This window comes from Toxorhynchites rutilus, chromosome 2 (assembly GCF_029784135.1).
Source record: "Toxorhynchites rutilus septentrionalis strain SRP chromosome 2, ASM2978413v1, whole genome shotgun sequence".
NCBI lineage: Eukaryota > Metazoa > Arthropoda > Insecta > Diptera > Culicidae > Toxorhynchites > Toxorhynchites rutilus.
Window position 1 is genome coordinate 273,238,796 of NC_073745.1, and position 13,824 is coordinate 273,252,619.

The 13,824-nt window shown below is 46.3% G+C and overlaps 1 protein-coding gene across 8 annotated transcripts in view; it reads left to right on the forward strand.

The window, feature by feature from the left end:
• LOC129764402 (EGFR adapter protein-like) overlaps positions 1 to 13,824 on the forward strand; it is a 205,003-nt gene that overhangs the window by 183,748 nt on the left and 7,431 nt on the right. For 7 of the 8 annotated variants that reach the window (XM_055763431.1, XM_055763432.1, XM_055763430.1 and 4 more), the window contains 2 exons: positions 2,393 to 2,668; positions 2,725 to 3,255. In XM_055763431.1, coding sequence (XP_055619406.1) covers positions 2,423 to 2,668; positions 2,725 to 3,255 — 777 coding nt within the window. In that variant the 5' untranslated portion in view covers positions 2,393 to 2,422. Of the gene's footprint in view, positions 1 to 1,772; positions 1,952 to 2,392; positions 2,669 to 2,724; positions 3,256 to 13,824 lie in introns of those variants that run through there. The other variant, XM_055763437.1, reaches the window with a different exon arrangement.

Consider the following 13,824-nt stretch of genomic DNA (forward strand, 5'->3'; position numbering starts at 1 on the left):
CAAGCATTTAATCACCCATTCAATGGTATATAGACATTGAAATTTGGTTAAGCATGTACAGAGATATCTCAAGAAACATAAAAATAGTGAAAACCTAAAATATTTTAAATATAATTAAGTAGTTTTTTAAACTCGCCTCTCTCAAAGGTTGGTGCATAAAAATTAAATTTGTTGCAAAAATTTTATGATACAATTAGTTGAATAAGCACGTTTTCACGTTTAACGTTTTCAAATTTCTCCTAAAACTAGATTTGAAATTTGGTTTTCTGATGCATAACCTCATGGAATGGGTCTCATATTGGCTCTAACATTTTCTGTTATTTTTCAGCTCATTTAATGTAATAAATTGGGATGCCATAACATATGCTAAAAATTAAATTTGGGTGTAGCTGCCTGGCTTTTTTTTGCGTCCGTAATGAGTAGCGAATCCGCTGTTTAACTATTTTCTCCGCATGTATGGTTCTCACGGACCCCTTAATATCAGGTTGAATTTTCCATGAAGCGTTTTATGGTGCGAATGCTGAACCTTCTGTTCACTCCAATCACATTCAGTTTCTTGAAGATAACCTGCGGTAACTCGTTTTAAGAACAATTTTAGAATAAGTATCCTTTTCGCGTCCTTGAGATGACACTCACAAACTCAGAGACTCACAAAGGAATGATTTTTTAATACAAACGGACACTTCAAGTTGACATCTGAATACACCTCGAATTAAAACCACTTAAATTTGTATTCAATCTACCCATTTTGAACAAGACATTTTTGATAATCAATTAGTTACTCTGATTCACTCTGTTATGCATACTCGATAAATAAATAATAAATCAAACACCTCATTCAAACTTTTAAAAGATTTTTCTATACGAATTTTTCGCCTTTAACCTTTATACGCTTTCTCAAAACAATCGAATGATAACAAGTAATTTTATTTGTAAATCTGTTTGATATTCCTCCCCGGCCAGAAGCTCCCGAGAAGAACCTGTAGCACCGGAAGAGTTAATACTCGGAAATGCAATTGGTTGTTGTTCTCCGGCTTCTGAAGTACTTCGCCCTTTTCGCAGTAGATCTCAGGAATAATTTTCCGCCCCTGAGCAAGGGCAGTTGTGGGCCCGACAAGAGCGATCAATTTGTAAATTAGGGACCATCAAGAGTTCGTGTTTTTTTTACCAGGCTCACGGGAGTGTCTCATTCGTACGAAAAGCGTTTGAAATTAACATTTTCACAGCAATTAGGAAATATGTAATTCAATTTTGTTCAATGAAGTTCCATGCATCAACGCCAGGAAAAAATATCAGCTCCATTATAGTCACAGCTAAAAAATATGAGATAGCGTTCCCTAATTGGCTAGCAGATATTTGACTTTGTCTCCCTTTGCAAATGACCATAATCACATTAACGTATTAACAGAGCCAATGGAAAGAAGGAAGCAACTTGTTCTGAAGCAGTAGTATCATCTTGAAAACCACACTGAACAGAGATGACCCCTGACATTCACAATCGCAGCTGACTGTAACTAGAGCTTTGTCCTTTCGCTTTTCTCCGTTTCCTTCCACACACATAAGGCTTATACTTGCTACGCTTCCGCCTAATCCTTCTAAACAGTGGCTGTTCTGCGGGTGGTACGCTTTCCTCTCTATTTCGTTTCGTTCATGCTAAGAGCGATAAGTGAGCATTGATTGTCACCCAACAATTAAGAGCGAATGGCATAGCCTGGTTTCGGAGATAACGCTCATTCAAAGTCGAAGAACAAACCACAAACATTTGGTATGTTGCTTTCAATGTCAGCAGGATGTTGAGTATTTCGATTCAATTTGTTCCATTCCAATACAATTCAGTTTTCGCATCTTAAACTGATACAATATATCAGCACTCTTCCCGAACGGACTGTCTTCCTAACTTATTGGACAGGCATATCCATATTCATTATCCAATCCTGTCAGGCGTTGTTTGGTAAGTGATAAGTGTTGCGAAAGGTCAATCTGTTTCCCACTTTGATGAATACGCATTTATATACATACATCCGTACGAATCCTTGACACTAGATAGGAAGAGGCATTTCTTTCGGTGGGAAATGTCGGCTGTCAGCTCGCACAAATAGACCCGAAAGAAAGAAAGAATAAGTTGATTAGATTGAGTGGATGGTTCATTTTGCTAACTAAACGTATACATATCCCGATGGCTTGCTGTCGGCTAGAGAAACGGTCGGCACGTGGAAGGATGATCAAATTGCTATGCCACATTATTAAGCTCGGCATTAATTTTATTGGGCTCTCTCGAACACAACAGCTTGACGAGCATTTTATGCCTATATGAATAGCCTCCCCGTTGACTATTTTAGTGATTAGTGTTGAAATCGTGCTTACACAATGAAAAACATTTTATTGCTTTCAGATTGCGTGGTGATTCCCCAATGCCGAGAAGATGAATTGTACAGCGCTGAATAGCAATCAAATCGAAACAACCCCGAACAACCATCCCCGATTGGTGGCCCCCACCGCGGCCACGAGGAGTCCGGTAGGTGTGCCGATGCCAACCACCTCCAGTTCTGGGATATTCTTCCATCATACGAATAACCTGTTAGCAGTCCCCCGACAAAGTAACTCCGAAGAGGAAAACTCCCCAACCGAGCTAAACAACTGTCGGAAGTTGACCGAAAAACCTCCCTTAGTAAGTATCAATCAGTTAAGAGACACATCTTTCTTTAACGATTCTCTATGTCTTAGGTCAAACGTCTAACCATGGGAATCCTCCGAACGGCAGAAGACAGCCGACCGCTGGTCCACAGCTCATCGCCATCCAGTTCGTCTAGCTCCTCACAGACGATCTCCGATGGATACGTGAACGAAGGAATTTGCAGCGAAGCTGCGGAGGCAAATGTAGTGTTCAACAAATTTGGTGATTCCTGCCAACGGTCGTTGGTAACCCATAGCAACGCTGATGGTACTCCGCGCTACAATCACAACGCTCCGGTTTTATATCCACCCAACGGAACTACTGGCGCACCGATGACCCTCCGTAATGACAGTCTCAGTTTGAAGGAACAGCACGAACTGAAAGGCGCTCCCTGGTTTCAGGCGGGAATCCCCAGGGAGATCTCGCTGGAGGTTTTGTCGCGGCAGAGTCCGGGAGCGTTTTTGGTACGCCAGAGTACCACCAAACCAGGCTGTTTTGCTCTATCGCTCAGGGTACCACCACCAGCACCAAAAGTAGCGCATTATCTAATTTTAAGGACGATACGAGGTTATAAAATTAAGGTATGTATACAATAGATCCTTAAATAAAGACCGTACTCGAATAAAAAATGCAACAGACAAAAATGATCCCCAAAAATTCATGTTAAGTCGGATATTTTTGAAACTCTCAGGGAATAAATAAACACATATTGAATATGCTTTTTGGTTTATTCAACCTCCTCTTCTAGGCTAAATGCCCGCACTTTGAACATAACTTAATTACTGTCTTACTTATTGTTGGTGCGCTCCACGCTGGGAACATAGAGCTTTCGTTAGAAGCTTCCTTCCTGGGCGATCCGCAATTCTCATCTTAACCTTATCCAGGTAAAATTTGGGTCGACTCCTCTCATCTCGTTCGTGAGGCTTCGACGCCAGGATCCTCTGCGATGATGTCCTCGCGGCTTCCAGTCTAGTGCTTGCCTGCAGATTTCAGTACCATTGTTCCGTAATGTGTGGCCGACCCACCGCCACTTACGCTCTTGAATCTCTGTTAGGACCGGTATCTGCTGGCAACACGATGAAGCTCTTCATTTAAGATCCAGTTGTATGGCCACCAAGCCCGAATTATCATCAGGCATCGGTTTACGAAAACCTGAAGCTTCCGTGCGTCCCCTGTTGATACGCCCCACGTTTCACAAGCGTGAAGCAGCACTGATTTTACGTTGGAATTAAAGATCCAGATTTTTGTGTGGTGACTGATCTGATTTGACCTCCATGTCTTCCTCAGACTCGCAAAGACAGCCCTCGCCTCCTTGATCCTGGCTACCAAGATATTGGAAACTTTCGACCCTTTCCATTGCTTGCTCAGCTACTGTAAATCTGAAAGGCGTGACCGTCTTGACCTCCAAAGCTTTCGTCTTGCTGACATTAATGTTCAGGGCGCCCGCGAAAGAGCATGCGGTCATGTCGTCAAGTTTACACTGCATATCCGACTTGGAAGGGAGTGAAAATAAAATGCGACTAAACTAGTGAACGATCAAACAAGAAAGATATATTTCGACAAACTACAGAGCATTAAATTATCATGGCATGCTTCTTGTAATCGTGTTGCTTCGTTGGCAATTTCAACACTCCTCCTCAATCACGATCTGTTGCAGGCCAATTGATGATCGTAGTCTCTCCAGCTTCACCCTTGGTAGCGGCTTTGTCAGGGCATCTGCTTCCATGGATTCGGTTGGACAATACCGAACGCACAGGACTCCAGATTTCTTCAGATCACGGACGAGGTTGAACCTGGTGTCGATGTGTTTGGTACGCCGGGTATCACCTTCGTTCTGCAGCATGCTGATGCAACTCTGGTTGTCCTCGTGGATGAGAACAGGGTAGTGGACTTCTTCACCGAGGCCTCGCATGAGTTTGATGAGCCACAGCAGTTCCTTGGTTGCTTCTGCCAGAGCTACATACTCTGCCTCGGTCGATGACAACGTAACGCATGATTGTTTCCGGGATGTCCAAGCGATCGGTCCACCTCCAAGTTTGAACAAAAATCCGGAATTCGATTTCCGGTCCGAGCGATCTCCTGCCCAATCCGCGTCAGCATAGCCTTCAAGGTTTCCCTCTCCTCCTAGCTTCAACCGCAAGTTGGCAGTACCCTTCAAGTACCGCAGGGCTCGCTTTGCTTCCGACCAGTCGGTTTCCGTCGGCTTGCTTACTCTGCGCCCGAGAATGGACGCGGTGATCGCCAAGTCTGGTCTGGTACAAACAGCAACATAGAGCAAAGCACCGACAAGGCTTTGGTACTTCTCACTGTTCGGCATTTTCTCCTCCTTTTGCGTGATGTTGGGGTAACCAGGATCCATCGGTATCGGTGAAGGTTTCGCTTGTTCCATACTAAATCGAGCCACGATCCGATTGATGTAGCCTTCTTGCGACAGCAGAAAATCTCCGTTCACGTTCCGTTCCACCTGGATCCCAAGGTAGTTTTTCACATTGCCAAGGCAGGAAATCTTGAATTTCTTCCCCAGGAAAGAGCAAACTCGCCTGTATTCGTCATCTCCAAATGATACGATTAGCATATCGTCGACGTAGAGCAAAATAAACGAAAGCTCTCCGTCAACGTTCCTCACGAAAAGACAGTTGTCAGCTTCCGTTGGCTTGTATCCCAGCTGCATCAGGACTTCGGTGATGGTTCTGTTCCAAACCCGTCCGGCTTACTTGATTCCATACAAACTCCTCCTTAAGCTGCAAACTTCGCTTCGATTTCCGGTTTCGTATCCGGGGGGTTGCTGCATGAAGATTTCTTCGCTGATTTCTCCATACAGGTACGCCGTTTTGATGTCGATGTGCTTCACATCCATCATCCTCCGGGCAGCTACCGCTAGAAGTGCCCGAAATGTCGTGTGTTTGGCTACGGGCGCGTAGACTTCATCGTAGTCAGTTCCAAACTTCTGACTGAAGCCTTTCGCCACGAGACGCGCCTTGTACCTTGCTACGTTGCCATGCTCATCCAGCTTTTTCTTGAAAATCCAGCGGCAGCCCACTGGTTTCCGGTTGGAGGGCAACTGGACGATTTCCCAAGTTTTGTTCTCCTGCAGAGAAGCAAACTCCTCGTCCATTGCTTTCTTCCACTGCTCTCGCTCTGGACCACCCAGGGCTTCTGCGACGGTTCGTGGCTCAGCGGCTTGCTGAATGGCAATCTGGCCTGTTTCGCCATATCTTTGAGGTGGCACTCCCTTCGTCGTCCGGCTGGACGTTCTTGGAGCCACAGGTTCAATTGGTGCGTTGGGGGGACGTTCATTCTCGTCGTTGCCATCGGTGAGCGTGACATCGCAATCAACGTATGGATCGATCGTCTCGTTTTGATCATCCCCTTCGTCGGAATCAGACTCCTCCTCAATCTCCGGTTGCTCACCATGAACGTCCCCTGCAACGATAGGAAAATTATTAGTCTTCGGGAAAGCATGTTCACCGATCGAGCATTCGATGATACTTCCATTTTCTGACGCTTCATCCTGACCGGTGTTGCCCATCGTCAGAAATCGTGCATCTCTGCTGTTCACAATGGTGCCAGTCATCAGGTCCAGGAATCGGTACGCCTTCTGTTGCGATGAATAGCCCACGAACGTCATCTTCACCGCCTTCGAATCAAACTTCGATCTGTTCTGTTTGGGAACCCACACAAATGCCTTGGTGCCAAAAATCTGCAAATGGCTCACATCCGGTTTCTCGTCCCACCATGCCTCGTACGGTGTTACCTGGAGTGCCGTGGTAGGAAGCCGATTCTGGAGGTAGTTTGCAGTATTCACGGGTTCGGCCCAGTATCGCAACGGGAGGTCCGCGTCCAACAGCATGCATTTCGCCATCTCATTCAGAGAACGATTTTTCCGTTCCGCAACACCATTTTGCTGCGGGGTGTACGGTGTGGTAAACTGTTGCCGGATGCCTTCCCGTCTGCAGAAGTCTTCCATTGCTCGATTCTTGAATTCACCGCCGTTGTCCGATCGGATGATCTTCGGCGGCCTGCCAAAGGTGGTCTTCATCTCCATCACGAAGTCCTTCAGCTTGTCCTCTGCATCGGATGCACGTAGGAAATATACCGTCGTGTAGCGAGAATAGTCGTCAATCACGGTGAGATAGTAGCGACATCCACCTTGTGTGATATTTTTCATCGGCCCACACACGTCGACATGGACCAAATCCAACGGGCGCTTCGATTTCTTCTTGGCTTCTTTGGGAAACGGGAGTCGTGCAAATTTCCCCTCCAGACAGCACTCGCACTGAATCCGCAGCCCACAGTCCTCGATTTGCAGTCCTGTCGCTAGGCTCTTCCTCTTCAAATCCTGCAAGGCCTCGATGTCACGATGACCCATCCTTCTGTGCCACGTGTGCTGACAGTTGGCGGTGTGGCGTTCTTCTTCCACCTTCGTCGCTCTGTGGGCGTTCTTCAAGACGTACAACCCACCAGAAACGACCGCGTTTGCTGCAACCCTTTCATCCTTCAGAATGGTGCAGCCCTTGGCATCGAAGATGACGGTTCCTTTCTTCTCGACCAACTTCCGCACCGAAATCAAATTCAACTCGAGATTCGGTACGTACAACGTATCTGTAAGATTAACTGTCAGATTTTTACCTTCAAGATCGCAGCAACCGATGCGACACGTTCCTTTGCCCCTCGCAACCGTCGTCTTGCCGTCAGCGAGCACCACGTGTTCGTTCACATTTTCATCCAGGTCCACGAAAAAATCCCTCTCGGCGCACATGTGCGATGTCGCCCCGGAATCGACGACCCAGGCTGCTGCTTCAACTGCTCCTCTGGCCATGAAGGTGGTTTCGCTCCTATCTTCACGAACCGCCTTTGCCCTGGACGAAGTTTTGCGGGTTTTCCGGTTCTCCTGGTCGTTCCGGTTCTCCTCTTCTCGGTCACTGGCCAACTTCCGACACTCTCGCTGTTTGTGCCCCGGTTTTTGGCAGTAGTGGCAAGTAAGTGGCTTCTTACCAGAACCTGCCCGCAAACCGGTCTCGTTGCCATAGCTACCGATTTTCGTTACCTCGTCGATGAGCTTCCTTTTCACCAACTCCAAAGTGAGCTCGTCGTCCGCCCTGCTTTCGAGGGCCGTCGTCAGCGTGTTGAAAGATTTCGGGAGGCTACACAACACAATCGCCACCTGCAGCTTTTCGTCCAGTTTCAGGTCCGCCAAGGAGAGACGCTCGAAGATTTCTTCCATTCCGACGACGTGCTTCTCCATGTCCTCGCCCTCACTGTACCGTTTCGTAATCAGGTTTCGCAATAAGGACACTTTGGAAGTCAGGGTTGGCTTCTCAAAATGGTCCCCAAGCTTTTTCCAGGCTTCACGAGCGGTCATTGTCTGCTTGATGAGGCCATGCTGGTTGCTCTCCATCAAGAGCCCGATCGTGGCTCGTGCTCGCTGGTCCCCGTAGTTCCAATCTTCCAACTCAGCAATGTTTCCCGGATCCGCCGTCGTCGCAGCTTGATCGGCAGGTCTCGCTTGGGTGACGAACTTCCACAAATTCTCCCGGATCAGCAGCAGCTCGGTGCTGAACTTCCAGCTGCTGTAATTTTCTCCATTTAGCTTCGGAAACTGAATCTTCTCCATTTCGGCTTCGCTTCAGGAAAAAAATTTCACGGATGTTGATTATCGTTGCTAGGCACCTAGTTCTGGGCCCATAACCACTTGGAAGGGAGTGAAAATAAAATGCGACTAGACTAGTGAACGATCAAACAAGATAGATATTTTCGACAAACTACAGAGTATTAAATTATCATGGCATGCTTCTTGTAATCGTGTTGCTTCGTTGGCAATTTCAACAATCCGCGGTTCGGTTCACGGTCGATAGTGTCCTACGGACACGTAGGGAACTCTCTTTCGTCTCAGGGCGCTTCGGGAGTTATTATGGTTGAGGCGGTCGGAAGCTTTCTCATAATCGATGAACACCAGGTAAAGGGACCCCTAGAATTCATTGATCTGCTCGATAATTATATGCAGCGTAGCAATGTGGTCGTTACAGGCCCAACAAGCTCTAAATCCCCCCTGATGCCGTCTGAATGCCGCATCTATCTTCTCCTTGGCCCGGTTGAGGATTACCTTGCACAGCAATTTAAGAACTACGGAAAGCAACATGATGCCTCGTCACTTGTCGCATTCAGTCAGGTCCCCTTTCTTCGGAACCTTGATAAGAATGCCCTGCATCCAGTCGACCGGAAACGTTGCGGTTTCCCAGACATTTACGAATGGATGATGCAAGATTTCTGCGGATAGTGCGAGGGCAGCTTTGGGCTTTTCGGCTGATATGCGATCGACCCCCGATGCTTTGTTGGATTTCGTACTTTTGATGGTAGCTTCTATCTCTCGCAATGACGGTGTCTATGTGTTGACGCGGGAAATGCGTCTCACTGGAGGCTGCTCACGCTGGGGTGTTGATTACAGGTTGTTCGCGGATACTTGGAGCAGCTGCTCGACGTGTTCGAACCAACGTTTTTGCTGATCAGTAGATCGGTTATCAACTGACCAGTCGCGTCTTTGACAGGCATCTTAGTACTGCTGCTTGCTCCGTTTAGGCGTCGTGGTACATCGTAGAGGAGGTGAAGGTTACCGGTTCTCTCCTCTTCGTTAGCAAGAGAGTCAGCCCACACTCGCTTGTCCCGTCGTCACGAGCGCCTTATTTTCATGTCGCGGGGACGATACCGGCGACGGGATGTATCTTTTCCCTTCCTGGTTCTGCTTCATCGCGACTTTGGCGTCCCTGCGATCATATATCTTATATAGGGTTGGGGAAAAAGGAATGTCGTATTTCTGATCGAAATTTGACGCTTTATTTAACATACTTAAAATTATCCAATTTAAGTCAAATATGCTTGTTGCCATTGAGAAGGCAACTTCATTATCCCCCCTTATAAAACCCCCACTCCTTATTTGCAAAAAAACTCAGACACTCAGTTTTCACAAGCCTCTTTTGAGGCCAACTTAGTATCACCAAGAGCGTTTTGCATGGACCGGAAGAGATGATAATCACTTGGAGCCAGATCCGGACTATACGATGTGTGCAATAGGACATCCCATCCAAGTTCCCGTAGCTTCTGGCGGGTCATCAAAGATGTGTGAGGCCGAGCGTTGTCCTGGTGGAAAACAACGCCATTCCTATTGATCATTTCTGGCCGCTTCTGGTCAATCACCTGCTTCAAACGGTCAAGCTGCTTACAGTAGAGAACCGAGTTGACGGTCTGGTCATAGTTGAGCAGCTCATAGTGGATGATTCCCTTCCAATCCCACTAAACACACAGCAAAACCTTCCTGGTCGTCAATCCGGGCTGGGCGATGGTTTGGGCCGGCTCACCGCGCTTCGACCACGACTTTTTTCGCTTTAGGTTGTCGTACGTTATTCACTTTTCATCACCAGTCACCATCTTCTTCAGAAATGGGTCGAGTTCGTTCCGTTTCAGCAGTGCATCGCAGGCGTTGATTCGGTCTAAAAGTTTTTTTTTGCGTCAACTCGTGTGGTACCCATACATCCAGCTTTTTTTGGAGTCCAATCTTCAAATGGTTCCAAGCGGTTTTATGGTCTATAACCAGTTCCTGGCCAATCGAGCTATTGCTCGCATGCCAGTCTACTTGGATGATTTCAACCATTTTATCGGTTTCCACGACGATTGATCTACCAGTACGGGGTGTACCTTCGACAGCCACTACACCAGAACGAAATCGATCAATCCAACGCTGTGCTGTGCGAATCGTTACAGTATCGGGTCCCTAAACTACACGAATTTTTTCGGCCGCCTTCGTTGCAGTTTTACCTCGCAGGTAGTAAAAACGTAAAATATGGCGAATTTCTTGCTTGATGGACTCCATCTTTGACGCGCTATAACTTGAGACTGAAAAGGACAATCACAATACTGTCAAAACGACACTTGTAGCACAGATTGTCGTCTTTAAATAGCCGTATAGCATGACCCGATGCGATAAGTACAACACAAGATATGTTTAAGTGTTGCCATATATTGACAATATACGACATTTCTTTTTTCCCAACCCAATATCTTCTCCCAGATGTCATCAGAGATCCATTATTTCCTCCGGGTGCGATGAAAAGAATGGTAGTCGGAAGCGAAGTTCCATGTTCCAATTAGTGTCGGTTGTTTCATGCCAGAAGTCCTTACCGCGTTAAATCTGTCCATATTCTTATAACTTGGGTTTCCGTACTAGATTGTTGGTTTCGGATGCAGTGGTTTTTTGGCCCAAGGACCATATCCTTCGCGACGGGCTATAGGGACGGGATCTTAGCTATAGCTTCAGAGAAAAAGCATGTCGTATTCAGCCGCTGGATGCCAGACAGATTCTGCTTGAGCCGCACCTCCATGGTGAACAGACGCTCGAAGTTTTTTTTGTAGTTCACTCAGCGCCACTCAGCCTGCAGCGCGGGGAGGCGAACTACCCTACAGACCCATTGGACTTAACGCTACCCATAAAATCCTGTGCAAAACTTACGCCATTTTTCTTACACACTTTAATCCACTCTTTCTTCAAATCCTGGTCTTATTTGAAGAGCTTCCCTGTTTTCCGGAACTTGTCCTTCATAATCGCCCAGAATGTTTCTATTGGGCGAAGTTCTGGTGATTTTGGCAGATTTGCCTCCAAAAACAACATCGTTGTTTCCTCACCTTCCTTGCCTTCACGGGGTCGGTCGTCTTCGCTTTTTTCCAGGGCCAACTCGTCGCTGGGTCGTCTGGCTCTCCTTGAGCGATTTTACCACGCGGTACACGAACGAATGGTCCATTCCCAAATGTTTCGTGATCCACATGTTGGTTTGGCCTGGATTTTCCAGGACCGCACCCATAATTTTTTATCGAAATCTTCTTACTTGGAAGCCATCTCGGTAATCACTTGACAGATTCTTACGAAATTTTGCGCATGTAAACATTACATTCTGAACTGTTTTAATTATTTTGGGTTAACGTCTTTACAACATAGTCTGATTCACAATGTTTCTCCAATTAACTCGGTTCGTGACTATCTCTCTCCAATTCCCTGGACATTCCGCACTATGTCATGTTTCACTTGGTCTAACCACCATGTTCAATGCGCCCCTCGTCGTCTCGTACCAGCCGGATTCCCGATGAACACCATTTTTGCATTTTTGACGTAGGACTACGTCTAACCGGAAGATATAGGGGGTGAAATGGAAATCTAGGCACTGAACAAGTAGGAAAAAATGCAAGATTTGGAACGCTTATAACTCGAGCATTTCTCAATAGATCGCAAAGGTTTTTGCATCAATTGATAGGAAATATATCTACGCATCTATCATAACGAATAACATTTCATTTTTCTTGAGATAAATAATTGAATAATTGTGAAATATCGAGCATTGTCCAAATGCACTATGTGCCCATTTTTGATTGGTCCATTTTGTGCTCCTCAAATCGTACCGACCAAAACGGGCAACCAGAGCAGCAGCGAAATAGAATGGAGCACGATAGGAAAGGAAAAAGAAAAAAAATTAACGAAACATTGGTCGCAGTCTCACACATGCGTAATTCTCGAGCCAGCCAGTCAGCTTAAAAATCCCCGCTCCGCTGCCGTAACGATCATTCTCATCCAAACCGTACACCACATCGGTTCGCATCACAACACATCAACAAACCAATCCAAGCAGCCATGTCTGGACATGGTAAAGGAGGAAAAGTGAAGGGAAAGGCAAAATCCCGCTCGAATCTTGATCTGGAGTTCCCGTTCGTGTTGAACTGGAGTTCCCCGCAAGGGTAGCTAGGCCGAGCGCGTTAGTACCAGTGCACCAGTCCACCTAGCCGGCGTTATATAGTTTCGGCCGCCGAAGTGATTGAGTTAGCTGGTAAAGCTGCTCGCGACGATAAGAAAACCCGCATTCGGAACAGAACACATTCGGTTCGGTGGACATCAAGACAACAGGCAGTTGCAGCGAGTGGCGAGCGGCAAACGCAATCGCAAAACGGTATCAGGTAGCAGAAGAAAAAAGTTTGTTCTTTATACAAACTGCTTTGGTGGCAAATCCAGAACAAGCCGGCATCGAGGGCGTTCGAAATGGTTTTTTTCAAAACCACGAGTACAAAGTTTTCTAAATTGGAACCGTTCCATAAACCAAGGCGCTTTTCAGGGCCATTAAACATTCCAAAAAAGAGTTTAGGAAATACAGTTCAATGCTTTCTAAAACAATATCCAAAATAATAATAAATCACAAATTGATTTTTTCATAATTTGTTTGCCAGGATCTGATGAATATGTGAATTTGGCAGTTGTTCTGAGCTTATTGATAGTTGGGGACTTTCCTGATTATTCAATTTTCACCAATTCTTAAATTGTTTCCAGATTGAAAGTACAGTAATTTACAATTAGTTCGACATTTAGCTAATTGGACGGACATGAAAACTTAGTACTCGTGGTTTTGAAAAAAAACCATTTCGAACGCCCTCGATGCCGGCTTGTTCTGGATTTGCCACCAAAGCAGTTTGTATAAAGAACAAACTTTTTTCTTCTGCTACCTGATACCGTTTTGCGATTGCGTTTGCCACTCGCCACTCGCTGCAACTGCGTGTTGTCTTGATGTCCACCGAACCGAATGTGTTCTGTTCCGAATGCGGGTTTTCTTATCGTCGCGAGCAGCTTTGCCAGCTAACTCGATCACTTCGGCGGCCGAAACTATATAACGGCGGCTAGGTGGACTGGTGCACTGGTACTAACGCGCTCGGCCTAGCTACCCTTGCGGGGAACTCCATATCAACACGGTTCGAGCGGGATTTTGCCTTTCCCTTCACTTTTCCTCCTTTACCATGTCCAGACATGGCTGCTTCGGTTGGTTTGTTGATGTGTTGTGATGCGAACCGTTGTGGTGTACGGTTTAAATGAGAATGATCGTTACGGAAGGAAGGAAGGTATTGTGTTATAGAGACTTTAAACTTTTTCAGTTCATTCGTCTCTAGCCTTGAGAAAGGCCCTTTGAAAACTCTACTCTATTCTACTCCAGCGCTACCACCTCCACCCTCTTGCCTTGAGAATGGCACTCGATCCCTCGCCGTCCATCTCGTCCAGCAACGATGTTGTCCAGTCGGTGTCCACACAAAGAATGATCGTTACGGCAGCGAAGCGGGGATTTTTAAGCTGA